The sequence below is a fragment of the Perognathus longimembris genome, chromosome 6 (assembly GCF_023159225.1).
Source record: "Perognathus longimembris pacificus isolate PPM17 chromosome 6, ASM2315922v1, whole genome shotgun sequence".
In the NCBI taxonomy this organism is placed as follows: Eukaryota; Metazoa; Chordata; class Mammalia; order Rodentia; family Heteromyidae; genus Perognathus; species Perognathus longimembris.
In genome coordinates this window covers 36,192,406-36,219,846 of record NC_063166.1, presented here as the reverse complement: position 1 = coordinate 36,219,846, position 27,441 = coordinate 36,192,406, and the positions used below count along the sequence as shown (strand labels likewise).

General features: G+C 40.5%; 2 protein-coding genes across 3 annotated transcripts in view; both read left to right on the top strand.

Moving 5' to 3' along the window:
- LOC125353085 (desmoplakin) overlaps nt 1-3,428 on the top strand; it is a 54,019-nt gene extending 50,591 nt beyond the window's left edge. For both annotated transcript variants that reach the window (XM_048348546.1, XM_048348545.1), the window contains exon 24: nt 180-3,428. In XM_048348546.1, coding sequence (XP_048204503.1) covers nt 180-3,428 — 3,249 coding nt within the window. The remainder of the gene's footprint in view (nt 1-179) is intronic.
- Nucleotides 3,429-10,143: 6,715 nt separating this feature from the next.
- Nucleotides 10,144-26,546, top strand: Snrnp48 (small nuclear ribonucleoprotein U11/U12 subunit 48). The gene is made up of 9 exons (XM_048348547.1): nt 10,144-10,325; nt 13,250-13,363; nt 13,604-13,664; nt 14,684-14,758; nt 19,742-19,930; nt 21,283-21,404; nt 21,956-22,044; nt 24,106-24,270; nt 26,372-26,546. The coding sequence occupies exons 1-9, from the start codon at nt 10,170-10,172 to the stop codon at nt 26,418-26,420; spliced, it is 1,020 nt and encodes a 339-aa protein (XP_048204504.1). The 5' UTR covers nt 10,144-10,169; the 3' UTR covers nt 26,421-26,546.
- Nucleotides 26,547-27,441: the final 895 nt, after the last annotated feature.

Sequence of the window (27,441 nt, the reverse complement as noted above, 5' to 3'; positions counted from 1 at the left end):
AATTTACAGAATGTTTTCTATGAATTTATAGGATAGCAAGCCAACTGTATGTTCAGGGAAAGCACAGAAAGGAAAGCCAAGTAAACAAATTTAAAATATGTATAAAATGAAGTTACATTATGATACTGATATAAAATCAAAACATTATTTTTTCCCATTTCTTTCTTCTTAAATTCCAGGCATCTAATAGGATCCAGGAATCAAAGAGTCAATGCACTCAGGTGGTTCAGGAGAGAGAGAGCCTTCTGGTGAAAATCAAAGTCCTGGAGCAAGACAAGGCCAGGCTGCAGCGGTTAGAGGATGAGCTGAATCGTGCAAAGGCAACGCTGGAGGCAGAAAGCAGGGTGAAACAGCGCCTGGAGTGTGAGAAGCAGCAGATCCAGAATGACCTGAATCAGTGGAAAACTCAGTATTCTCGAAAGGAGGAGGTGATCAAGAAGATAGAGTCAGAAAGAGAAAAGAGTGAGAGAGAGAAGAACTGCCTGAAGAGTGAGATCGAAAGACTCCAAGCAGAGATCAAGAGGATTGAGGAGAGGTGCAGACGAAAGCTGGAGGAGTCCAGTAGGGAGACACAGTCACAGCTGGAAAATGAGCGCTGCAGGCTTCAGAAGGAGATTGATAAGCTCAGACAGCGCCCCTATGGGTCCCATCGGGAGACCCAGACTGAATATGAATGGACTGTTGACTCTTCCAAGCTGGTGTTTGATGGACTAAGGAAGAAGGTGACTGTGATGCAGCTCTATGAGTGCCAGCTGATTGACAAGACAACGTTGGACAAACTGTTGAAGGGGAAGAAATCAGTGGAAGAAGTGGCTTCTGAAATCCAGCCTTTCCTGCGAGGTACAGGGGTTATTGCTGGTGCTTCAGCTTCCCCCAAGGAAAAATACTCTTTGGTAGAGGCCAAGAGGAAGAAATTCATCACCCCAGAATCTACAGTCATGCTTCTGGAGGCCCAGGCAGCTACAGGTGGTATCATTGATCCCCATCGGAATGAGAAACTCACTGTTGACAATGCCATAGCTCGTGATCTCATTGACTTCGATGACCGCCAGCAGATCTATACAGCAGAAAAAGCTATCACTGGTTTTGATGATCCCTTTTCAGGCAAGACAGTATCTGTTTCGGAAGCCATCAAGAAAAATTTGATTGACAGAGAAACCGGAATGCGCCTGCTGGAAGCCCAGCTTGCTTCAGGTGGTATAGTAGACCCTGTGAATAGTGTCTTCTTGCCAAAAGATGTCGCCTTGGCCCGTGGGCTGATTGACCGAGATTTATATCGTTCCCTTAATGATCCCCGAGATAGTCAGAAGAACTTCGTGGATCCAGTCACCAAAAAGAAGGTCAGTTACATGCAGCTCAGGGAACGGTGCAGGATTGAACCCCACACGGGTCTGCTGTTGCTGTCAGTGCAGAAGAGAAGCATGTCCTTCCAGGGAATCAGACAACCTGTGACCGTCACTGAGCTGGTGGATTCTGGTATACTGAGACCATCCACTGTCAATGAACTGGAATCAGGTCAGATTTCTTATGATGAAGTGGGAGAGAGAATTAAGGACTTCCTCCAGGGTTCAAGCTGTATAGCAGGCATATACAATGAGACCACAAAACAGAAGCTTGGCATTTATGAGGCCATGAAAATTGGCCTAGTTCGACCTGGTACCGCTCTGGAGTTGCTGGAAGCCCAGGCAGCTACTGGTTTCATAGTGGATCCTGTTAGCAACTTGAGGTTACCTGTAGAGGAAGCCTATAAAAGAGGCCTGGTAGGCATTGAGTTTAAAGAGAAGCTCCTGTCTGCAGAACGAGCTGTCACTGGTTATAATGATCCCGAAACTGGAAACATCATCTCTTTGTTCCAAGCTATGAACAAGGAACTTATTGAAAAGGGCCATGGCATTCGCTTACTGGAAGCACAGATTGCCACTGGTGGAATCATTGACCCAAAGGAGAGCCATCGTTTACCTGTTGACATGGCCTATAAGAGGGGGTATTTTAACGAGGAGCTTAGTGAGATTCTCTCAGATCCAAGTGATGATACTAAAGGATTTTTTGATCCCAACACTGAAGAAAATCTTACCTATCTGCAACTAAAAGAAAGATGCATTAAGGATGAGGAGACTGGGTTGTGTCTTCTGCCTCTGAAGGAGAAGAAGAAACAGGTACAGACATCACAAAAGAATACCCTCAGGAAGCGAAGAGTGGTCATAGTTGACCCAGAAACCAATAAGGAGATGTCTGTTCAGGAAGCCTACAAGAAAGGCCTTATTGATTATGAGACCTTCAGAGAGCTGTGTGAGCAGGAATGTGAATGGGAAGAAATAACCATCACAGGGTCAGATGGGTCTACCAGGATAGTACTAGTAGATAGGAAGACAGGAAGTCAATATGATATTCAAGATGCTATTGAAAAGGGCCTTGTTGATAGGAAGTTCTTTGAGCAGTACCGATCGGGAAGCCTTAGCCTCACTCAGTTTGCTGACATGATCTCCTTGAAAAATGGTGTAGGCAGTAGTAGTGGTATGAGCAGTAGTGTCAATGATGATGTTTTTAGCAGCTCCCGACATGAATCAGTAAGTAAAATTTCCACCATATCTAGTGTGCGGAATCTAACCATCAGGAGCAGCTCTCTTTCTGATCCCCTGGAGGAATCGAGCCCCATTGCAGCCATCTTTGACACTGAAAACCTGGAGAAAATATCCATCACAGAAGGTATAGAGAGGGGCATTGTCGATAGCATCACTGGTCAGAGGCTTCTGGAAGCTCAGGCCTGCACAGGTGGCATCATCCATCCTACCACTGGGCAGAGGCTATCACTTCAGGATGCAGTCTCCCAGGGTCTCATTGACCAAGATATGGCTACCAGGCTGAAGCCTGCTCAGAAAGCCTTCATTGGCTTTGAAGGTGTGAAGGGAAAGAAGAAAATGTCAGCAGTAGAGGCAGTGAAAGAAAAATGGCTCCCCTATGAGGCAGGCCAACGCTTCCTGGAATTCCAGTTCCTCACTGGAGGCCTGGTAGACCCAGAGGTGCATGGGAGGATAAGCACAGAAGAAGCCATCAGAAAGGGGTTCATCGATGGCCGAGCAGCTCAGAGATTGCAAGACATCAGCAGCTACGCCAAAATCCTGACCTGCCCCAAAACCAAATTAAAAATATCCTACAAAGATGCTATGAATCGCTCCATGATGGAAGATGTCACTGGTTTGCGCCTTCTAGAAGCAGCGTCGGTGTCCTCCAAGGGCTTACCTAGCCCATATAATATGTCTTCAGCCCCAGGCTCCCGCTCAGGGTCCCGCTCAGGGTCCCGCTCCGCGTCTCGTTCAGGCTCTCGCTCTGGTTCCCAAAGTGGGTCCCGAAGAGGAAGCTTTGATGCCACAGGGAATTCTTCCTACTCCTATACCTACTCCTTTAGCACCAGCTCTACTGGGCACTAGTAGTCAGAGGGAAATTTATATGAATTTCTACTTTTAAGTAACAACAAAAAAGAAAACCTGGTGCTTGCAGTATAATGATAGAACTTTCTGTACTTTAAACATACCCAGGTGCAATGAGTAGGGAAGGCAGTTCGGGTTTTTTTCTTTCAACTCAGCTAGTATAGTACACCCGGTAGCGTATATGTAGTGCTAATCACTCATAAGGATAGCACACATTGAATTTAGAATTCTTCTACTTTAGATTTTTGATCTATTCTCGAACCCCTTTTTGGCCCCCGAGGCACATTTTTATTCTTGGAGACAAAATTAAATTGATCTCTGATATTTTAGTCAACATGCTCTTTCTCATCTACATATTTTGATTTTCTGTATTAGGAGAAAAATTGCACCCCCCTCCTCATCCCTAACCCCAACCCCAACAGTTTGGCATGTGTTTCCTTCAGTTTAAGAACATAGGTTGTATAACCTGTATACCCTTTAATGCACTTGTTTGGTTTGGTTTTAATTTGCTCATGATAGCAGCAGTCTTTGCTTTTCTTTGGTTGAAGTTTTCTGTTCTTTTTGCTTGTCATTTTCTATGTACTTAAAATAAGGTGTCTTCATGAAGTTTACTGTTCTGGCAATAAACTTTTGGATTTTGGAAGTTTTTGTGTTTTGATTTAATAATGCTCATATATACATGCATTTAGCAGCTGCTTTTATTATGAAACAGGTCTAAACCCATTTATTTATTTAAAACCTAATAAATATCATTAAAATATTATTTTATATGATTTTTCCCCCTATGCAGAGAGTTGAATTCAGTGACTTGAGGTCGCATTCCACTTTTTTGTTAATGGCTGGCACTCTCTACCACTTGAGCTACACCTGCACTTCTGACTTTTTTGCTAGTCATCCATCTGAAGATATTCTTTTTTTTTTGCCAGTCCTGGGCCTTGGACTCAGGGCCTGAGCACTGTCCCTGGCTTCTTTTTGCTCAAGGCTAGCACTCTGCCACTTGAGCCACAGCGCCGCTTCTGGCAGTTTTCTGTATATGTGGTGCTGGGGAATCGAACCTAGGGCCTCGTGTATCCGAGGCAGGCACTCTTGCCACTAGGCTATATCCCCAGCCCTGAAGATATTCTTATGGGTTTATCTGCTTGGGTTGGCTCTGAACTGAGATTCTTAGATCCCAGCCTCCTGAGTAGCTAGGATTATTGGTGTGAGCCATCAGTGCCTGGTTTAGTTTGGAATTCTTGTTAGAAGTTTGTACCCTGAAGTTAGTTCTTTGAACTAACATAGTTTAGAAAGAAGCCCATAAAAACAGGCCATTTGAGATGCCACCACCCTGTTTTGGTTTATTCTGGACCATGAGCTTCAGAAAGTACTGGCAAAAATTACCATTATATCATTGAAAAATTATGAAATGACTAAAAATAGGTAATGTTACATTTTTGTCCACCAAGAGGAAAGAACCATCCTTGAATCTATGAAAGTGGTTATGCCTAAAGACTTCCTGGTGCTTTGTTGAAAGACAATAATAAGCTTTGAATCAAAGAATACCTTTGAATCAAGAGAAAGTAATGAAATGCTTCAGATTAATTTGATTTGTCACCAAATTAACTTCAACAATACTGTTACTTTTTTGTAGCATGGAAAATGCTCAAGAAAAATGGCTTAGAAGAATTACTTATTTTGGCTCATGGTTTCAGAGGTTTTAGCCTGTAATCTTTGGCCTTGTTGCTTCTGAGGCCATGGTGAAGCCAAACATTGTTCCAGCAGGACCATGAATCAGAGGCTACACATCTCATGGTGGACAAGAAAGAGTGACCAGGAGGAAAGGAAGAAGAAGTGGGAGAGCAGGATAGAGATGATAGCATGACAAGATATAAGTCACAACACAGTGACCTGTCTCCTCCACTAAGTTTCCAGAACATCCCCAAATAGCAACACCAATGAGAGGCCATGCTTTCCACAATGAGCCTAGGAGAAAACATTCCATATTCAAACTAAAACACCTATATCTGGCATTGGGCTCAATACTTTGAGGATCCAGTAGAATTTATAAGATTTTACAAGGTATTTGCAGTATGGGTGGGGATGAAACATATAAAACAATCAGTGACCACTTGTGTATGTCAGCAGTATATACCAATACAATCAAATGTAGTATAGACAAAATAGGAAGGCATATGATGTTCGGGACACTGGCAACAAGGAAACAAGATTAGGTACTATTTGAGCTATCTGCTTTGCCTTTTTTTTTTTTTTTGCCAGTCCTGGGGCTTGAACTCAGGGCCTGAGCACTGTCCCAGGCTTCTTTTTGTTCAAGGATAGCACTCTACCACTTGAGCCACAGTGCCACTTCCAGCTTTTCTATATATGTATACAAGGCAAGCACTTTACCACTAGGCTATATGCCTAGCCCCTACTATTTGAGCTATCTGAAGCTATTTTTTCTTTTTTGCTAATCTCAAGTTTTGAACTCAGGATTTAGGCATTGTCCCTTAGCTTTTTTGTGGTCTTCTACTACTTAAGCCACAGCTTCACTTCCAGCTTTTTGAGGGTTAATTTTCTTGCTGAGGCTGGCTTCAAACCACAATTCTCAGATCTCAGCTTCCACTTGTTCTAAAATTTTCCTTCATAGTTCTTTCATGGGAATAAAGTGCAAAGGGAAGCACAGATTTTACAATCAAGCCTGAAAAAAAGTATATAAAAGAGATCAGATTCTGGGGGCTGGGGATATGGCTTAGTGGCAAGAGTGCTTGCCTCGTATACATGAGGCCCTGGGTTCGATTCCCCAGCACCACATATACAGAAAACGGCCAGAAGTGGCGCTGTGGCTCAAGTGGCAGAGTGCTAGCCTTGAGCAAAAAGAAGCCAGGGACAGTGCTCAGGCCCTGAGTCCAAGGCCCAGGACTGGCAAAAAAAAAAAAAAAAAAAAAAAGAGAGATCAGATTCTGGTAATTTAAACTAGTTGTAAAGAAAAGAGTTGATTCCAGGTCTTAAAAGTAAATAGGCTATCAGAGCAAAACATCCAGAGACTAAACTGGATAGGTCAAAGGCACACAGGGTGCTAGTTTGATGTGGATTCCATGGGCCACTTTTGGATAATTTGAGTATTGATAGGAATTGTGGTAATGGAGTACATAATACTAAATCTTAAAACCTTAATTTGTGATACTTTTTTTTTTTTTTTTTTGCCAGTCCTGGGGCTTGGACTCAGGGCTTGAGCACTGTCCCTGGCTTCTTTTTGCTCAAGGCTAGCACTCTGCCACTTGAGCCACAGCGCCACTTCTGGCCATTTTCTGTATATGTGGTGCTGGGGAATCGAACCCAGGGCCTCATGTATATGAGGCAGGCACTCTTGCCACTAGGCCATATCCCCAGCCCTGTGATACCTCTTGATTCCACAGTAAACAACAAAACAGGCATGGAAAGTGCTCACTAATAAATATAGAAGATGTAATATTGTATGAGAGCCATCACTGCTAATTTATAATAACAGATCTGGTGAAGAGTTGTGTGAAATAGTTAAGGGTCTCAGGATGTCAAAGTATGGCCAGAAATGACTTGCCAATTACCAAGACAAAAATATACAATGGAAACTGGGCACTGGCTGAGATCTGAGGATTGCAGTTGAAAGGCAGCTGGGGCAGGAAAATCCTTGAGACTCTTACCTGCAATCAACCAGCAGAAAACTGGGGGCTGGGGATATAGCCTAGTGGCAAGAGTGCCTGCCTCGGATACACGAGGCCCTAGGTTCGATTCCCCAGCACCACATATACAGAAAACGGCCAGAAGCGGCGCTGTGGCTCAAGTGGCAGAGTGCTAGCCTTGAGCAGGAAGAAGCCAGGGACAGTGCTCAGGCCCTGAGTCCAAGGCCCAGGACTGGCCAAAAAAAAAAAAAAAAAAAAAAAAAAAAGAAAACTGGTAGTGGCTAACCTTGAGCAAAAAAAAGCCAGGGACAGTGCCTAGGCCCTGAGTTCTAACACTCTACCACTTGAGCCACAGAAAAAGCCACTTCTGGTTTTTTCTATATATGTGGTGCTGAGTAATCAAACCCAGGGCTTCATGTATGCCAGGCAAGCACTCTACCACTAGGCCATACTCCCAGCCCCAATATTTAATATTATATATGAGAGACTTAGCTACTTCTTTTACCAAGGGATCACATTTAGCATTGCTAACAGGACCTAAGATTATATATATATATATATATATATATCCATGGATATATAATAAAAGATACACATTTCCTGTGTGGTATTCCTGAAAAAAATGCCTAAGCTAATCAATGATAGAGAAAACTGACAAATCCAGAATGAAGGATTTTATAGAAAACTGGACTAGGCTCATTACAATTAAAAAGGATAGGGGAAACTTGTAGATTAGAGACAGTAACCGATTTTATAGGTCATAAAGTTAAAAAAGCATAATAAAACATGTTTGAAAGGAATTTGAGAGACAAAGGGAAATTTGAGCTCTATATGATTTTATGAATATTGTCAAGTTAGATGATGTAGAGAAGAGACCCTGAGAAATTAAAATGGAGAATGGCCATACAAACATTTTCTGTGTTCTTTAAACTTTTTTGTGGTTGTAATTTTTTTTCTGAAACTATAGTTTTTCTTTGTGTGTGCACATGCACCAGTACTGTGGCTTGAAATCAGACCCAAAGATCGACTATTCTGGCCAGGCTGGCTTTGAACCTGGATCCTCATACATTAGCCTCTTGATGTAAAGCCAGAGTGAAGGACCAGAGTAACTTCATATTGTACTAAGATCCCATTCTGTACCTGACTGACCTTACCACAAGTCCTACCCCCCACCCCTTGCTTCCTGGTAAAGACCATGTCCAACTGTGTGATTTCCAGTAATTGTGAGTGAGATTTTCAGTATCTAATCGTGAGTGTGATTTCCAGTATTTGTGAGAGGTATTTCCAATATCCAACTGTGAGTGCAATTTCCAATATCTAATCAAAACCCTGAAGCTGTGCACACATCCCCCTTGCTACACCCCTATGGCTTAACCAATTTTAAATGTGTGGTCCTTTGACCCTTTCCAGATTCCTTCCTGCCACCAAATGCGCAAAACATGCTTTAGGATTATTTTTTAGTTTTCCCGCGGTGTGTGTTGATTTGTTAAAAGATGCTATGATGTATGCTAAGTCCCTGCCTTCCCCAAAGAATGTATAAAACAGTTGGAAGCCCTAGGCTAAGGCCTCTTAGCATCACCAGCATGCTGAGTGCCCGGAGGACCCAGCTAGCTCGAAATAAACGCCCTTTTTGCTGCTTGCATTGGTCTTGGTCTCTGGAGGTCTTTCAGGGGATCCTAACTCTAGCATTTCACTGAAAGCTAGGATTACAAGTAGGAATAGGCCAGTATCTTTATTTTCCCCCATAAAAAACCCCCAAATAAGCGTGGTGCAGATGGCTCAGCCTGCAATCCTACTCAGGAGGTTGAGATCTGGCGATCCTGGCTGGAAGCCCGCCTGGGTGGAGAAGGCAGAAGCTGGAAGAGGAGCGCCAGCCTCTAGCACAAACAAGCTCTGGGACAGAGCCCAACCCCTGAGTTCAAGCCCCAGCAGCGTGAAACAAAAACAAAGCAGTTGAGGAAGGTACGAAGTGCCACTCAAAAAAAGTCAGGCAAGGAGCTGAAGGAGCCAGGCCTTGGAGAGACAGGAAAGCACGTTTCAGAAAGAAGCCGCCAAAAGAAGCCGCCACCAGAATGTAATCTGGTTCAGCCACTCAGGCTAAATATAGAACTCCCCTATGACCCAGCAGCCCCACTTTTGGGTATCTATCCAAAAGACCACAAACAAAATCACAGTAATGCCACCAGCAGAACAATGTTCATCGCAGCACAATTTGTCATAGCGAGAATCTGGAACCAACCCAGATGCCCCTCAGTAGACGAATGGATCAGGAAAAGGTGGTACATATACACAATGGAATTTTACGCCTCTATCAGAAAGAATGACATTGTCCCATTTGTAAGGAAATGGAAGGACTTGGAAAAAATTATACTAAGTGAAGTGAGCCAGACCCAAAGAAACATGGACTCTATGGTCTCCCTTATTGGGAATAATTAGTACAGGTTTAGGCAAGTCATAGCAGAGCATCACAAGGCCCAATAGCTATACCGTACTTTTGAACACCTAAGATGATGCTAAGTGAAATGAACTCCATGTTATGGAGACAATTGTTATATCACAGTTGTAACTACTTTCAACGTCCCATGTGTATCTGTAGCTCCTATTATTGATAATGTTCTTGTATCACCTTCCTATGGTTGTACCTACACTATTGCTGTAATCTTATCTGAGTATATTGGAAACCGTGTATACTGGTATTGGAACTAGCAAATTGAAAGGGAATACCAAAATTGAAAGACACAGGTTAAAACAAAGACAAACAACTACAAAAGCAATACTTGCAAAATTGTTTGGTGTAAGTGAACTGAACACCTCAGGGGGGGAAAGGGTAAGGGGGAGGGGGAGGGGGGTATGAGGGACAAGGTAACAAACAGTACAAGAAATGTATCCAATGCCTAATGTATGAAACTGTAACCTCTCTGATAATAAAAATTTGAAAAAAAAAAAAATGAAGCCTCCACCAGCTCTCCGCCGAGCTCCTCCCAAGCGCTCGCTGGTAGGCTGTTGGAGTCACGTGGCGCAGAAGCCCCGCCCACAACTCCCAGAAAGCCCCGTGCTCCCCGAGCACGGCTGGCCTACTTCCTGAGTTTTGGGAGCTGTGGCCATGGATGCCGAACCACCTCCGATTGAGGAGCGGCGGCGGCTGCAGGAAGAGTTGAGCGAGTTTGTGGAGAAGTGCTGCCTGACGCTGGAAGATGCGACGACATCCCTGGGCTGGAGCCTGATTCAGCTGGACACTGGGGAAGAGGAGGCGCCGGAGGTGAGGGCGTGGCTGCTGGGCCTTTCTGGGGTCTTTGGGCTCGCGGTTTTTGCAGAGGCGGCTTCCGACCTGGGCACCCGCATCGGGCCGCAGGGTCGCGAGGGGACTCCGGGTCCCGGGCGGCCGGACGTCTCGGGGTTCCAGGCCGAGGCGCACCAGGGCCTTCCGTTGCGGCCTCCTTGGGGTGTGCGGGCTTGAGGAGAGGTACGGTGCCACGGCTGGGGAGGGTACAGCGCTGCTGACGCGCGGCCTGGGCGTGGCGAGCGCGGTCTTGGAGCTGGGCGACTAGCCCGGTCTTAGGGCAGGAGATTCGGTGTCAGGATAACTGTGAATACCTTCAGTCTGGTGCTTTTGACTTGGACTTTCGTGATTCTGGGATTCCTAAAGGACATCTCCAACAGCTAGTTACTCTCTATAGTTAAAGTTCTACCTGGACAGTAGAGCTGCTTTCCTAAAAAAGAAAATGTAGGCCGGGCGCCGGTGGCTACTCGGAAATCAGAGAGCTGAGGATCGCAGTTCGAAGCCATTCCGCTAGGAAAGTCCGTGAGACTCACATGTCCAATAAACTACTAAAAAAAAAAAGGCCGGAAGGGACAGCGCCCGGGTTCAGAATTCAAGCCCCGGTACAGCCCTCCCCACCCCCACCCCCCCAAAAAAAATGTAGGCAAGTGTATTCCAGGGAGACATCTTTCTTGTTTTTGTTTTCGATGGAGTAGGACGAATGGGAATAATTCAATGTAGGATAATTTCATGTTTTTTTTTTCTTCTGGATAATACTATGCTGTAATGATCTCTGCCAGATTTAAGTTAAATATCTGATTCCTGAGAGATGTTTAAAGTATAATATATATATATATATATATATATATACATATATATGCCATTCACTGTTGTATTAAAACCGCAGTTTTTTTTTTTTTCAATTTGTGTCAGAACTAGGGCTTGAACTCAGGGACTGGGCGCTGTCCAGTAAGTTTTCTGCTAAAGGCTGACACCTAGGCCCTTTGTTCAAGCCCCAGTTCTGCTGCATATTTTAAAAAATTCCACTGATAAATGATTTCTACAATTCCTAAAATAGATGCAATCCAGATAGTTAACGAGTGTCCATTCTTCTATGGTGGTAGTACTGAAATTTAATGGATGGTGATCATTTCTTTCCTCCTAGAGCTGCTTGTCAGGTGGTAGTGAGGAATACTACAGAAGCAGCAGCCATGACAGTGATGGATAGAGCTGGATTGTTATAGTAAAGGAAGTCAAGTCTTGCTTTTTTCTGGCTGGCCTGGGGTACAGTTCCTCCTGAGTGAGTAGTTGGTGTTACAGATGAAACCTCCATACCCACCTTGTTTTGTTGAGATGGGTTCTTGCTAACTTTTTGCCTGGACTGGTTTTGAACCATAGTCTTCCTAATCTCTGCCTCTTCAGTAGCTGGGCATTACAGATGTGAAGCACATTGCCTAGCTAGATTTAGGGGGGAATTCCCCTCTCCCCCTTATTGGAACTTACACTCAGGATCTAGATGCTGTCCTTAGCCTTTTCTGCTTAAGGTTGATGGCCTACCAAGCTACAGCTCCACTTCTGGCTTTTTGCTGGTTAATTGGAGAATTACAAGTTTGTACAGGCTGAAAGCTTCCGATCACAGCCTCCTGAATAGAATTATAGGTAATATTATTGCCCAGCGAAAAAGGAAAGAAAATGAAAAATAGTTTATGCCAAGACATATCAAAATCATACTTGCATTTTAATAAGACAACTACCTAATTGTTGAATACTTTGAGTGTACCCGTCTCTATTCAAGTTGCTTAATGTGTGTAAACATCTCCACAATAGCTTTGTGAAAGAATAAGTTCTTAGATGATGAAACTGAGGCAAAAAAAAGCTCATGTCCTTGCTCAGTTTTGCTCAGCATGGATTCAGAGTAGAGGCATTGTGGAGACTAGATTTTAGTGCAGTAAGATGAAGCATTGATGGAAAGTAGTTAGGAGATGCTGGTGTAATCCAAGAGAGAAGGTATATCCTGAACTGTGAGGTGGCAGTGGGAATAGAGCTCACTTTAGAGGATTTCAGAGACTAATTTTGGAGAATTAGCAGGCCTGAATAAATGAGGAGATGAGTGAGGGTCAGAAGAGGCAGTCTCTTGCATAAGCAGGTAGAACTTTTCACTGAAATGGGAAGATGCAAAGGAAATAAGTTTGGGTATTAGGAGGCCATGAATATATTGAATTTAGTTTTGTTCATGTTGAATTTTTAGTGATTTTAGTCTAAAGTTACTCAAGAGAGAAGCTAGGTCTAATGGTCTAGGTTTTGGGAGTCATCACTGCTGGGTTAGAATTGGAGCTGTAACATTCCTTATAAGCACTTACTGAATGGCAAGGGGTTGTTAGCCTTCTGCGAAACACCTGTTTTTAAAGGGGACAAGCTAAAAAAGAAACATCATCAGAGGAACCAACTTTCTAGTTGGATCTTTCTAGATCCAGACAGGTAGAAAGAATGTGGAAAGTGTTGTGTCAGGAAGACAGAAATGGACAAGTGGGTCATGGCCTTTCAAGATTCAAATCTCTCTACCTCTTGCATTTAATCTTCCCTATACCAGGGCCTGAATTCAAACAGATCTTTCTCACCCTGCTAGCTCATGCCTGGAGCTCTACTATTTGAACTACATGGATAGCCAGGAGTTTAAAGGGCTTTGATATGTTCTTTGACTTTAGCAAAAGAAGGTTGCTGGTGACCTACTAACTGATATCAGTGGGTGAGACACAGCTATGGGCGAGGTAGATGACAGTGAGTGTAATCAGATTTTTCACAAAGTTAGGCTTTGAAGGAAGCAAAGGCTTTAGAGGGATGTGGGATTGAGGGAGATATTTTGTAATTTAAAATAATTTTTAAAATATTCTCTTTTCCTCTCTGTTTCTGTTTAATTTTTATAGGATCAAGTTGTGATTTGTCCTTATGATTCCAATCATCAAATGCCTAAATCATCTTTGGCAAAGCACATGGAATCTTGTAGATTGAGGAAACTGGGCTATACGAAAGAAGAAGAGGTACAATATATTATATACATGTCACATAATTCATGCATTATTATATTTACAGTATCTGCAAGATGTGAACTTTTCTGACATGAAGTAGTAGTCCTTGTAGGGTGGGATGGCACTTGCCTAATTTCATATACTTAGTACGATAAATATTTAAATGGCACTAAATTATTGTTAGTTTATGTTGAATCTTAAGATACTCAATTATCTAATCCTCAAGAAAGCTGTTTTTTTTTTATGGTTTAGGATGAAATGTATAATCCTGATTTTTTCTATGAGAATATGAAGGTACCTTCTATTACTTTGAGTAAGTATTATGTTATTAGATTATAACTTTAAAATATTTTAATATTTATTTTTGAATTACTTAGTTAATGCATTCTACCCAGTGGCTCATGCCTGTAATCCTAGTCAGAAGGCTGAAACCTGGAGGATAGAAGTTCAAAGTGAGCTGGGATAGATAGGTCTGCAGATTCCATTTCCAATAGACCAGCAAAAATGCCAATCTGGAGGTGTGAGTCAAGTGGTAGAATGCTAGCTGAACATACAAGCTGAGTGAGAGATCTAGGCCCTCAGTTCAAGCCCTAGTACAAAAAAAGATTTTATAAGCATGCTTATGATTAAGAGGGTTATATCTTGAGAATATAAGGTTGATTTATGGACAGTGAAGCTAATTCTTATAATCTGAAATTAGGGGCTAGACTTAGATTAAATAGTGAAATCCTGCAAAATTTTGTACAGTAGAGCAGATACATTCCTTCTATGTTATAACAAAAATCGAGCATATACCATAGGTTTACAACAAAAATAAGGATGTGGATATTTTTCAGGTATTCACTGAATGATTAAAGTCTTAAACTCTAGACACAGAATGCCGTGGGTCCACTCCTGGTTTTGTCAGTAATGTGTAATTTTCAGCAAGATATTTACAACTGTTTGTTGCCTAGATACCTTTATAAAATGAAAGAAGTGAAAGTAGCATTTAGGTTCAAGTGATATATCTAATATACTTAGGATAGTGCCCGAAGCTTAGCTGCCCTCCAAGACATGTTACCTATTACTAGTTGCTCTCATTTGTAGCTGCTACTCCTACATGCCTGATTATTGTGTTTTCTAAACTTCTTGTAATCTGGTCACATAGGCTCTAGAGACATTGGAAAGAATTCTGTATTTAGATTACATTGGCATATGGATTATATGGATGTTTTCTCTCATGATTCTGGAAAGTTTGCAAATGTGCCCAAAGGTCTTGGATTGGAAACCAGTTAATAATTTAGTTTTGGACACATGTCTCATAATATAATTGTGATTTTTCTTTTTTGACAGATAAGGATTCACAATTTGAGATAATTAAGCATGCTAGGATCACAGCTGGAAAAGACGGTGATTGTTACAGTCAAAGTAAGTGATATCATAGTTTTGAGCTAATGGATGAGTCAAATTATTTTTCTCCTACAAACATGTCTCTAATTTTCTTTAAGAAAAATGTTGTGAAATGGTTAAGAAAATATTAAGTTCTATATTTAACATTAGGCTAATTTGTTTTGCTTCAGTTAAATATTTCCTGCCTAGATGCCCCATGGTCTCAGGCACTTTAGTGGTGGGTTGCCTGGTTTGGATTATTAAATGGTGAGGTTGTCTAATACATTGTCCTACTTTTTTCTTTTTGTTTTTTTCTGTGCCAGTGCTGGGATTTGAACTTGGGGTCAAGGTGCTATTCTTTAGCTACCCTTTGAGCCACAGTTCCACTTCCAACTTTTTTGGTGGTTATTTGGAGAAGAGTCTCTCAGACTTGCTTGCCCAGGCTGCTTTGAATTTCTGTCCGCAGGTCTCAGCCTCCTGAGTAGTAGGATTACAGTCATGAGCCATGAGCCCTAAGAGCTTGGCTAAGGTGAGGTTCTTACCCTGAGAATTCATCTCAAGCATGTTGAAATGTAATGTTAAAGAAAAGAAAGAGGTTTAAGGTAAAAAGATGAGTTGAAGTTTTGATATCACTTAGCATAATTTTTAATTTGGGGGGGTTTGACCCCTTTGAGATAATGAATGCTAGGGTTAGCTTCCACAGAAAAAGATACATTGTGTTTAGAGGAGTTTTGTACTTTTCATTGTTCAGCATTGGAGTTTCTTCCTGAGACATATAGAAACTAGGTTAAAATTTTGAAAACTGGCAGAGTGGCTAAACTATATTGTACCAGCCACTTAAGCACAAGGCCCTATGTTTTACACATGTCACCAAAAAAAAAAAGGTAAAGCATGACTGATTCCTTTTAGAATGATTTCTGAATTTTTTGTTTGAACCTTCTGCAGAACAGCTTTCCTTTTTCTCCTTGCTGTCACTCAGGTTGTAATCAGAGTTCTTTTTCTCTCTTGTTGAAGTTAGTCTATTTTTCTGGTTCTGGGGATTGAACCCAGAGCCTTGTACATCAAAGAATTACTCTGAATGGACAGCTCTTTTGATAGATAAGAGGAGCTGGGGTTTGGTAAAGTATCTGCCTAGCAAGCATCAGGCCCTAGACTCAAACTTTGTAGTATGAATTAAGATATCGTTGCTAAGAAAAACTATTTCTCTGTGATTTGTAATCCTGTTTTGAAACTTTTTTATATCCTTTGTAGAGTGCTTCCAATTTCACAACAGGATTTTTTTTTTTTTATGGCTCACTATGCCTTAAATGTTTTTTAAACATTTGGCTTTGGGACAAGAATATCTGGAAATATCTTCTTACTGATTTATTTAATTTGAAAGGAGAATGAAAAATTTTGTATTTCCCTACCTAATCACTTGTTTTGTACATACTGAAAAAATTTTAAGAGATATGTTTTTCCTTTATTAGTTCTATCAAGCTTAAACTCAGCACACAGAATTCTTGATCTGTTAACCTTGGTGCAAATTTCAGTGACTGTCATCTACTCTTCAACTTCACGCACAGTAACGGAGATGCCAATTTACACTGTCAACAGTGCACCTCTGTACTTAGGAGTTTATTAATTTTCTTCAACATTGAATATTCAGGTAGCCATGGTTATGTCTCATGAAGTGTTTTTGAGACTGGCCATGATTTAAAGCCCAGTGTCTTTCTAGAACCTTAAAGAACCAGGATAGAATGGCTTTCTAAAGACCATTTCTAAAATGATCTGCCATTCTTTCTGCTGTGAGACTTTAAAGAAAGTCATTTTTACTCCTTTGAGTCTGAATTTCTTCATTTTTAATGATACAGAATTATTTCTGTATGAATTCTTCTGTATTTCTGTATAATATTCTAGATTTGTATTTTGAAGCATTTCCTTCTACTAATTAGTGTTTAATACCATATGCCATATGTTTGAGATGCCTTGAGTTGATGACAGAAGTAATTTACAAGGAAGAATAAGAATTATGAGTTTTATTTTGGGGTGATGAGACGTCTTGGAGATGTCTGCTGGTGACAGTTGCATAGCAGTGTGAACATATTGCCTCTGAATTGTACGTTTAAAAATGATTAAAAGGGTATAACCTATCCAGGCGCTGGCTCACATCTGTAGTCCTAGCTACTCAGGAAGCTGAGATCTGAGGATTGTGGTTTGAAGCTAGTAGGGATAGGATAGTCCTTGAGATTCTTATCTCCAACTAATCACAGAAAAATCAGAAAGTGGCTGTGGCTCGAGTGGCAGAGCACTCACCTTGAGCAAAAGTTGCTCGGGAGCAGCACCCAGGCCCAGAGTTCAAGCCCCAGGACTGGCAAAAAAAAAGGGGGGGTGGTGTGTAGGGGGTGCCAGTGGCTCATACCTGTAACCCTAGATACTCAGGAGGCTGAAATCTTAGGATGGCAGTTTGAAGCCAGCCCCCAACAGGAAAATCTGAGAAATTATGTGTGTATGGTAGTGGAGCTTGAACTCATGGCCTGGTGCTGTCCCTTAGCTTTTCTGCTCAAGGCAGCGTTCTACCACTTTGAGTCACAGAACCACTTCCAGTTTTCTAGTGGTCCATTGAAGATAAGTGTCTCATGAACTTTCCTGCTCCCTGGCTTCAAACCCCAACTCTCAGAGCTCAGTCTTATGAGTAGTTAGGATTACAGGCATGAGCCAAGCATTCAACTTTGAAAGACATCTCCAATAAACCATTCAGACAAAGCTGGAAGTGGTAGTGTGGCTCAAGTGGTAGAGTGCTAGCCTTGAGCAAAAGAAGGCAAGAACAGTATTCGGGGCCAGAGTTCAAGCCCCCAGGACCAGCTGAAAGAAAAAAAAAAGATTAAAAGGGGTGGGAAGCTGAAATTTGAGGATCACTGTTTGAAGCCAGCGTAGGAAAGAAAGCCCATGAGACTCTTTGCAATTAACACCCAAAAGCTGAAAGTGAAACCTTGGCTCAAGTAGTAGTGTACCAGCCTTCAGTGAAAAAGCTGAAGGATAGCATCCAGGACCTGAGTTACATCAAGCCCACGGTGCAAAAGAAAAAAAAAAAACCCCACATTTTTTTTAATACTACCAAAAAGGGGCCACAATTATAGCACAAAAATTCACATTTTATGTAAATGTAAGCTTATTTAAAAATGTCCTGTTTTGTCAGAATATCTGTGTTCTGAAAGATTTGAATGTAGTTTGTTGCTTAACCTTTCCTGTACTTTTTCTTTTTCAGTAATTGGGGTGAGTATAAGAGGAATTAGGAACCTGAATGTACTCCTTATTTAAAGATATGCAGTATCCTTTTTGCAAATATCCTTTTAAAAGTGTCGTTTATGCTTATCCATCTTAATAGCTGTCAAAATATTTCAGTTTTGATTTGGAATTTTTGTTGAATTTTAAGATGGTTATTAATCTGCCATAATGAAATTCAAGATGAGTAAGTCACAGAAAATACCAAAATATTTTGAGGATATTATATTTCTTTGTTGAAAGATTACCAACATAGGTTTGTGAGGAGCTTACTTATAATATATTGTTTTCTACTTTTTATATTTTCCCCATATTTTTATAGCCTATATACTCCAAGAAATTAGGTTTATCAGAGCTAATTTTATATTATAAAATTTAATGATTGAATAGCTGGCTACCTAAAAGGATTTTTGATAATGCTCACCAGTATTAGTATGAAACTGACTGACTTAGAGGAAACCTTTCTTATTAATTCCAAACTCCTTGTCTAGTGAAAGTAGCCGAGTATCTTTATCTACTGATACTAGAACACAGTCCCAGATCCACTGTAGCGCTTTTTAATTTGTGGATTAAAATCCTTCCTGCCTCCTTCCCTCTTTTTTCTTTCTTTCTCTCTCTTGTTATAACTCTTAGTTCATAGTACATCTTATTCTTTTGCCTTTGTCCTCAGAAGATTAGACTTGATCTAATAGAAGTAAATAATTAGAGCTTTGATCTTGTACATAGTTTTTTGAGCCAGTCAATACTTTAGGATGATCTAGCAAACATTAGAATTCTTTAGTAATTTGTATCCTTTGTTTGCTTTAGAAAGTGGTGTTTTAAGTTGTTTTATTCATAATTATAGCAATTTTATTTGAGAACATGTGAATCTCAAAGCAAAATTTTTCTTTCGTGTTTTATTAATATATCATAGTAAGGTATTGCATTTACTTTTTGTCATGGATAAACAGATTTTAGAAAGTTTTGTAACTATCAAATGGCACTATTGTTACCACTTTTCTGCTACTTTGGTTAGTCCAGTATGCTTCCTCTTCAGGGAACTAGAATGAGTATAGTTTCAGTTTAATATGTGTTTCTCTGGTCTAAGGAAGTATTTATTCTCTTTCTCTTCTCCCCCCCTTTTTTTCTCCTCTTTTCTTTCTCTTCCTTTCTCCTTCTCCTTCCTTTCTTCTCTCCCTCCCTCCTTCCCCCCTTTCCTTCCATTTCCCCTCTTCTCTCTTTCCTTCCTTCCCAGTTTGAAAAATAACCATAATGTTGATTATTGAAAACATTTTTCTTCAGCTTTTATGAGGAAAACCATATACACAGGAAGTAATAAGCATTTTTGTAGTATGGGCAATCTTAAAAATTATCCAAAGGACTTTCTTAAGTGGGTAGTGTGGTATACACCTATAGTGCCAGCTATCTGGGAGGCAGAGGCAAGAGATACCTTGAGCCAACCTGAGGCAAGGTACTAAAATTTCATAACAAAAGGTTTCCTTACGACCATGGTTTTCTTAATGTTGATTATTGCTGCTTGTCTCATGGGGTCTGTCCTAACAATATTGGATGGTACATACTTACCATACATAATGTTCAGGATAGCCTTGGTTTACCAGTTATTACATAGATGTGTTGATGTGTATATTTAGAGATTATTATATAAAAAACAGTGGGTGTTAATATTGCACTGTTGTATCACATGTGCAAAGTAGTAGATTTTTTAAGTTCACAGTGCTTCATATATTATTTATTCTTGTGGCTTTATTTTTACCCTAGGAATGTATTCTTCACTACCTGTTGAAGTCCCTCTGAATCACAAACGGTTTGTTTGTGATCTAACCCAAGCTGATCGTCTTGCCGTTTATGATTTTGTTGTTGAAGAGACGAAGAAAAAGTGCTCTGATTCCAATATTATTGAAAATGACAGTGATCTCTTTGTTGATTTGGCTGCCAAAGTCAATCAAGGTTTGAAATAAATATTATTCATTTCTTACTATCATATCATTTTGCATGTTCTTTTTTTTTTTTTTTTTTTTTTTGGCCAGTCCTGGGCCTTGGACTCAGGGCCTGAGCACTGTCCCTGGCTTCTTCCCGCTCAAGGCTAGCACTCTGCCACTTGAGCCACAGCGCCACTTCTGGCCGTTTTCTGTATATGTGGTGCTGGGGAATCGAACCTAGGGCCTCATGTATCCGAGGCAGGCACTCTTGCCACTAGGCTATATCCCCAGCCCTTTTTTGCATGTTCTTAAAATTATTTCATTATACTGCCACTCTGAGTTGAGGAAAGTATTAGCATATTAAGGTGATTTGTGTATGTGTGTGTGTGTGTGTGTGTGTGTGTGTGTGTGTGTGTGTGTGAGAGAGTGCCATGGGGCTTGAACTCAGCTCCATGGCGCTGTCTGTGAGCTTTTTTGCTCAAGGCTAGCACTCTACCACTTTGAGCCACGGCGCCATTTCTGGTTTTCTAGTGGTTAATTGGACATAAAGAGTCTCACAGACTTTGCTGTCCAGGCTTTCTTTGAACTGCCATCCTCAGATCTCAGCCTTCTAAGTAGCTAAGATTTTAGTTGTGAACCACCAAGCACCTTGTTACTCAGACTTTTTACATTAAGCATACCTTTTTTCTGTCAGAATGCTGCTTATTACTATATTGTTACTTTAGTTTGTGGACTTAAACACTCTTTTTTTTTTTTTTTTGGCCAGTCCTGGGCCTTGGACTCAGGGCCTGAGCACTGTCCCTGGCTTCTTCCCGCTCAAGGCTAGCACTCTGCCACCTGAGCCACAGCGCCGCTTCTGGCCGTTTTCTGTATATGTGGTGCTGGGGAATCGAACCTAGGGCCTCGTGTATCCGAGGCAGGCACTCTTGCCACTAGGCTATATCCCCAGCCCTTAAACACTCTTATGTTCAATTAATGGTTAGAGATATGCAATGATGTAAAACACTGTGTGTGCATATGTATAACACACAAACTGTTATGCATATTATCTTGAAACTGTGATGTTTTTGTTATTTCCTGGTAGTTCTTGAAAATTTCAAAATTCCTAAGGATATGGTAAAGCTGGTTATCAGTGGCTCAAGCCTGTAATCCTACCTACTGAAGAAGCTGAGATCCTAAGATTGTGTTTCAGAGGCAGCCCAGGCAGGAAAGTCCATGAGACTCTCAATCTCCAATTAACTACCATAAAGCTGGAAACGGTGCTGTGGCTCAAAGTTTAAGAGTCTTGAGCACAAAAGCTCAGAGACAGTGTCCAGGCCCTGAATTCCAGCCCCAGGACACAAGAACACCCTAAGGATACAATTTTTTTTTTTAAATTAGATAATAGCCGAAAGAGTCCAAAGTCTTACCTTGAAATCCTGGCAGAAGTGAGAGATTACAAAAGAAGACGCCAGTCCTATAGAGCAAAGAATGTTCACATAACGAAGAAATCATACACCGAGGTAAGTTCTACATTACTTTGTAGATTAAGATTGAGAACAAAAATTCCTTGTAGATAATTTTCTAGTGTATTCTGGATTTCTTCAAGTCTTTGGAGGTTTTGTGAAGAAACCTGCCTAGATGGCCATAATCTGATTTGAACCTGATTGCTGGGGCACGTTTAGACCTACTCTTACTAGGCAAAGGCTGTTAGAGTACCAGTCTTACATAAAGGTGGTACAGTCTTAAAAGTCAATTTTTGAGATGTATCATGAGGAGAGTCTTAAGTTTTCAACAGACCTTGGTTCAAGGTGTTCTGTTTAAATTTTAATCTGGGGTTTAAACTCAAGAGGCTTAAATTTTACTAGGGAGGTACTTTGCCACCTGAACCACACTTTTTTTTTTTTGCTCTATTTTGAGGTAAAATCTTGCATTCTTTAAAATGCATACATGTCATAGTCTGTTAGGACATGACTTTTAGTAAATTCTTGGTTTTTAGCACTGATTCTTCTGGCTTTATAGTCATTAATTTCCAAACAACTTCATTTGATATTTGGTGCTTGTTTCTCCCAAGGTGATTCGAGATGTGATAAATGTACACATGGAAGAACTCAGTAACCATTGGCGAGAAGAGCAGGAAAAAGCAGAGGATTATTCTGAGAAGTATGACAGTGTCTTAGTTGGTTAAACTGTTGGTGTTATTTCATTTATTATTATTTTATGGTGTTAGAATTGAACACAGGACCTATGCAGTACTAGGGAAGTGCTCTACCACACAGCTCATGTATTTTTGAGATAGGATCTCACCTTATGTCAGGCTCACCTTATGTCAGGCTCGATTGAACTCAGCATGTAATCTAGGCTTTTGATCCTCTTGCCTCTACCCCTGAAGTTCTTTGATTACTGATGCCTTAAAATACTATCTTTTAAAATATATTACTTATAATTGTTAATGTTAACGTTTTCAAGACCTATGTAACATACTGTGATATTGTCGTCAGTGCTCAGGATTATTTTACTTAAAAAAGACTAAATTAATTATACTTAAAAAGGACTGAGGGGCTGGAGATAAGGCCTAGAGGCAGAGTGCTTTCCTCATATACATGAAGCCCTGGGTTCAATTCCTCAGCACCACATATACAGAAAACAGCCAGAAGTGGCGCTGTGGCTCAAGTGGCAAAAAGAAGCCAAGGACAGTGCTCAGTCCAAGCCCCAGGACTGGCCAAAAAAACCAAAACAAAAACCCCAGCACTCATACCAAATAAAGGCTCACACTTAAAAAAAATAGTTTTAAAAAGGACTGAGGGAAGGACAAAGAGTGTCTCTTTCCTTCTCTGCCCACTCAGATTGTAAGTCCTTGTTACTAGAGAAAGAAGGAAATGGAAAGTCAGTAGCACTCATGCATTTTCAGAGATGCGAGGAGTAGGATGGTGAGGATACGAGGAGTAGGATGGTGAGGATACGAGGCTAAGAATTCTTTCAGTCTTCTAGCCTTACTGAATAGAATCAATGTCTTTAACCTATTCTTTGTGCTTTTACCCCATTAGTTCTCTCTAACCAGATAAGATACTTGTGTGTAGCCCAATTAATAATTTACTGTGACTGCTTTTAAAGCTGAAATAGCTCTAGCTGGAAATGATGGAGATTGATTTCTAGAAATATTTGGGGTCCAAGAAAAGCCTCTTCAATTATTCCAGCAAGTTCCTAACTTGTGCTTTTTTTTTTTTTTTTTTTTTTGCCAGTCCTGGGGCTTAGACTTGGGGCTTGAGCACTGTCTCTGGCTTCTTTTTGCATAGTGCCACTTGAGGCTTTTTCTGCTTATGTGGTGCTGAGGAATTGAACCCAGGGCTTTGTGCATGCAAGGCAGGCAGTTTACCACTAGGCCACATTCCTAGCCACCCCCCCCCCCGGCTTCTTATAATTACAGTCCCTGATGCACCATTTCTATAATTTATTATTATTATTAGTGGTAGTACATATTGGGGATTAAACTTAGGGCCCCATGCTCTTGTTTGGTTTTTTGGTAAGATTGGAGCTCTGCCACTTCATCCACTTCTAGCTTTTCTGCAGTTTTTTGGAGATAAGAGTCTTCTGGGGCTGGGGATATGGCCTAGTGGCAAGAGTGCTTGCCTCGTATACATGAGGCCCTGGGTTCAATTCCCCAGCACCACATATACAGAAAACGGCCAGAAGCGGCGCTGTGGCTCAAGTGGCAGAGTGCTAGCCTTGAGCCAAAAAGAAGCCAGGGACAGTGCTCAGGCCCTGAGTCCAAGCCCCAGGACTGGCCAAAAAAAAAAAAAGAGTCTTCTGAACTTTTCTGTTCAGGTTTTCTTCAAACCTTGATGCTCAGAAGCTTCTCTTCTGAGAAGCTATTAGGTATAAGCCACCAGTATTCAGCCATTTCTGTAATTTTAGGTTGATGAGTTCAAATAAAACCAAAATAAACTTACTCCTCAGAAACTTTTTTAAAAGGAATATACAAAAATTATTCTATGACCTTGCTAGTTTTATGGAAGAGTCTTAGGGAAGCCACTATATTAAGTGAAGCATGTTACCAGAACAATTTTTTTTAAACCTCCCTTATGAAGTATAAAATTATTTGTGTTTATTTGGACCCTTGTACTGTTTGTATGATACAGAATAGTTTATGCTAGTTAGGTTGCTGTCTTATGTGTATTAGGGATTGGAGGTGAAATGGAGTGATTAACATTTCCTCTGTTTCAGGAATGAAGAGAGGCGATCAGTCTCAATAGATTCTCGACAGTCTGGTGGAAGCTATTTTGATACAGAAAGTTCACAATATAGAAGGGATTGGAGTAGGAGTCCACATAAACGAAAAAGAAATAAGGATAGGGATAAAAACTCTGTGTCGAGAAGGAGAAAAGAGAGGTGAGTCTAACTATGTTCATCCAACATTGAATTGTTTACTCTTGAAAAGCAGACCAGCTCTGTTTTCACATTGTGAAGTAAAGCAAGGGGAGACTCGTAGTTCAGTTCAGATACCACCCTCTGGTGACTGAGTTTTCTATGTGTGCATTAAGGTGTGGCTTACCCTTTCTTATCACTTGCTTCTTCGCCAAGACACAGGAAAGTTTTGTCTGGTTAAACCAATAATTGTCTTAAAATGGTGTTTGCATGGATTCTTTTCTCTGCTCTTTACCTCTTACCCTCCTTTTAAATTTTTTTTAAAATTTTCTTACTGATTCCTCATTTGAAGTGTAGTTAGTGGCAGAAAGAAATCCAAACTAACACCAGTCATTTTTGCCGTTACTATTAACCCTTACTAATATAATTTTGATAGCTGGGAAATATAAGTTAATACAGAGTGCTAAATTTAAATCTGAGGTTTATTCCTGTGTACCAGCTACTTTCTGGCCATCTGCCTGGATCTCATGCTCATCAGGGCTATATAAGTAACTAAACATCTTTTTCTCAATACTCTTTCTCCCTGTTATTCTTTTTTTTTTTTTAAAGTATTTATTGTCAGAGGGGTTACAGTTTCATGTGTAAGGCAGTGAGTACATTTCATATCAAACTTATTACCTCCTCCCTCATTTTTCTCCCACCTTCCCCCTCTCCCTGTTACTCTTATCCCTGTTAGTGGGATAGGACCCACATCTACATCTTTGCCTTTGCTCTCATTGTATTCTATTCTGCTACCTTTTTTTTTTTAAGCCTTCTTAGGAAATTCTTAGTCTTTAAAACAAGCTCTATCATCAGGCATTGGTGGCTTATGCTTGGAATTCTAGCCTCCTAAATTTCAGGAGCCTGAAATCAGAATTGCCTTGAGTTAAAACTCTGTTCCTCCAAAATAAATAAGTTAACCAGAACAGCAACAAACTTCAGAGGGAGAATGGAAGCTAAACCCGGCTCCTGTCATTTCCTGAAGTCTTTTACACTCATTTGGATAAAGATTCCTCTTTTTCCTCCTATAGTCATGCCACCTTATGCTTGTTGTTGAATGTCATAGTCATTACTTTCTCTACTAGACTCTGAGCTCCTTTGAAGGCAGGGTGCCTGTCATACTCTGGTTTATGTGCATGGCTCCTGTCAAATAATAGGCTTTCATATTATGATATCCTATCTTTCCAGGGCCACTGGTAATGAAGAATTAGTAAAGCTTTCTCTATTTGGCATTTTTTCTCATCTTGCTACCATCAGGAATTTTCTTCTGATTTATACAATATGATTATATGTACACAAGTTAGGTCCTGCTTATCTTCAGAACTTAAGTGCTTTCACTTGAAATTTTTTACTGTTTCTTCCATCTTTTCCATCCCCATAGAATGAGTACATTTGAAATCCTCAAAATCTAAATGTGAAATAAATGTCCTTTAGACAGGATAAGTGAAGTATTAGCAGGATATAATTCTTAATAGGGTAAGCTAAGTTTTTGATATCTAACCTGAGGTGGAATAAGTTGATAGACAGAATTTAAAAAAATCAGTTCTTTAATTCTCCATGTGACTAAAATTCTATTTGAAATTACTCTTAGGTTCTATCATGTGCATTCAAAGTTAATTTTAAAGCAGAACTCCAGGGCATACATTTATTTTGCTCACACCTATTTTAGTTTTGTTCTTAGTTTATAATTGATTTTCCTAATTTCCTCTTAAAACAAATTACTTTGCTGTACACTAATCGCTCACACCTGTAGTCCTATCTAATTCTATCTGTAAGCCTATCTGCAGGCTGAGATTTGATTTTGGTTTTAAGGCAGCCTGGGCTGGAAAGTCCTGGAGACTCTTATCACTAAATAATCAGCAAAAAGTGAGATTGAGCACAAAAACTCAGGGACAGTACCCAGGCCCTGAATTCAAGCCCTAGGACTGCAAAAAATGAAACAAGACAAAACCAAGTTATCATTCAGTTCTTAATTTCTTGTAGCTCCTTTCTAATAAAGCTACATTACTATTGAATATTATTTCAGTGCTCTGATATTGTTATGTCCATCACTTAAATACATTTTAAAATACCTTTTTTATTTCAGGGATGGAGAAAGACATCATAGTCATAAAAGAAGAAAGCAAAAAATATAAATAAAATGATTATATGCATTAATTAGGTTTATGTCATAATCCAGTAAGCTGTATAATTATAATTGCATGTGGTTATGATCTGTGGGAGTACGTATCATTTTTCAATAAATACGCTTCAAACCATGAGTTCACAATTAATGTGTGTGTGTGTCTTGTGTCTGTGTCTGTCTGTCTGTCTGTCTGTCTTTACACATGTGTACTGGGGCTTAAACTCAGGGCTTTAATGCTCTTGTTCAGCCTTCTCTCTCACAGCTGTTGCTCTACCACTTGAGCCATACTTCTACTTCTGTCTTTTCGAGTTTGTCTACTCAGACTGGTTCTGATCTCAGCCTTCTGAGCAGCTAGGATTCATTCCAGGTGTGAGCCATAGTTGTGTGCCCAATGACAAATAGGCCTTATAACAACATAATACTAATATCTTAATAGATGGTTTGCTTTTTTTTTTTTTCTTTGTCAGTCATGGGGCTTGGATTCTGGGCCTGGGCATTTTCCCTGATGTCTTTTGCTCAAGGCTAGTGCTCTACCACTTTGAGCTTCAGCTCCACTTCCAGTTTTCTGTTAGTTAATGGAGGTGAGTCTTCTGTACTTTGCTGCCCAGACTGGCTTTGAACCATGATCCTCAAATCTCCATCCAAAGTAGCTAGGATTTTTCAGGTGTGAGCCACCAGCACCTAGCTGGTTTGCTATTTATTAGTGATTTGTTCATCCTTTTTGGTAATTTATGTACTATAAAATTATTTTTAAAGTTAGTATTTAGCTGGGCATGGTGGTACATGCCTATAATCCCAGCCACTTGAGAGGCAGTATGAGTTTGAGGCCAGCCCAGGTAAAGTTACTGAGACTATCTAAAAAAAAAAATACACTGGTACTGGCTCATGCCTGTACTCCTACCTTCCTACTCTGGAGTTTGAGATACAAATGATCTTAGATTGGAGTCCGTATAGGCAGAAAAGTCTACTAGCCTAAATTTCCAAAATATCTAGCAAAAAGCTGGGCTGCAGGTATGCCTGAAGTGGTTGAG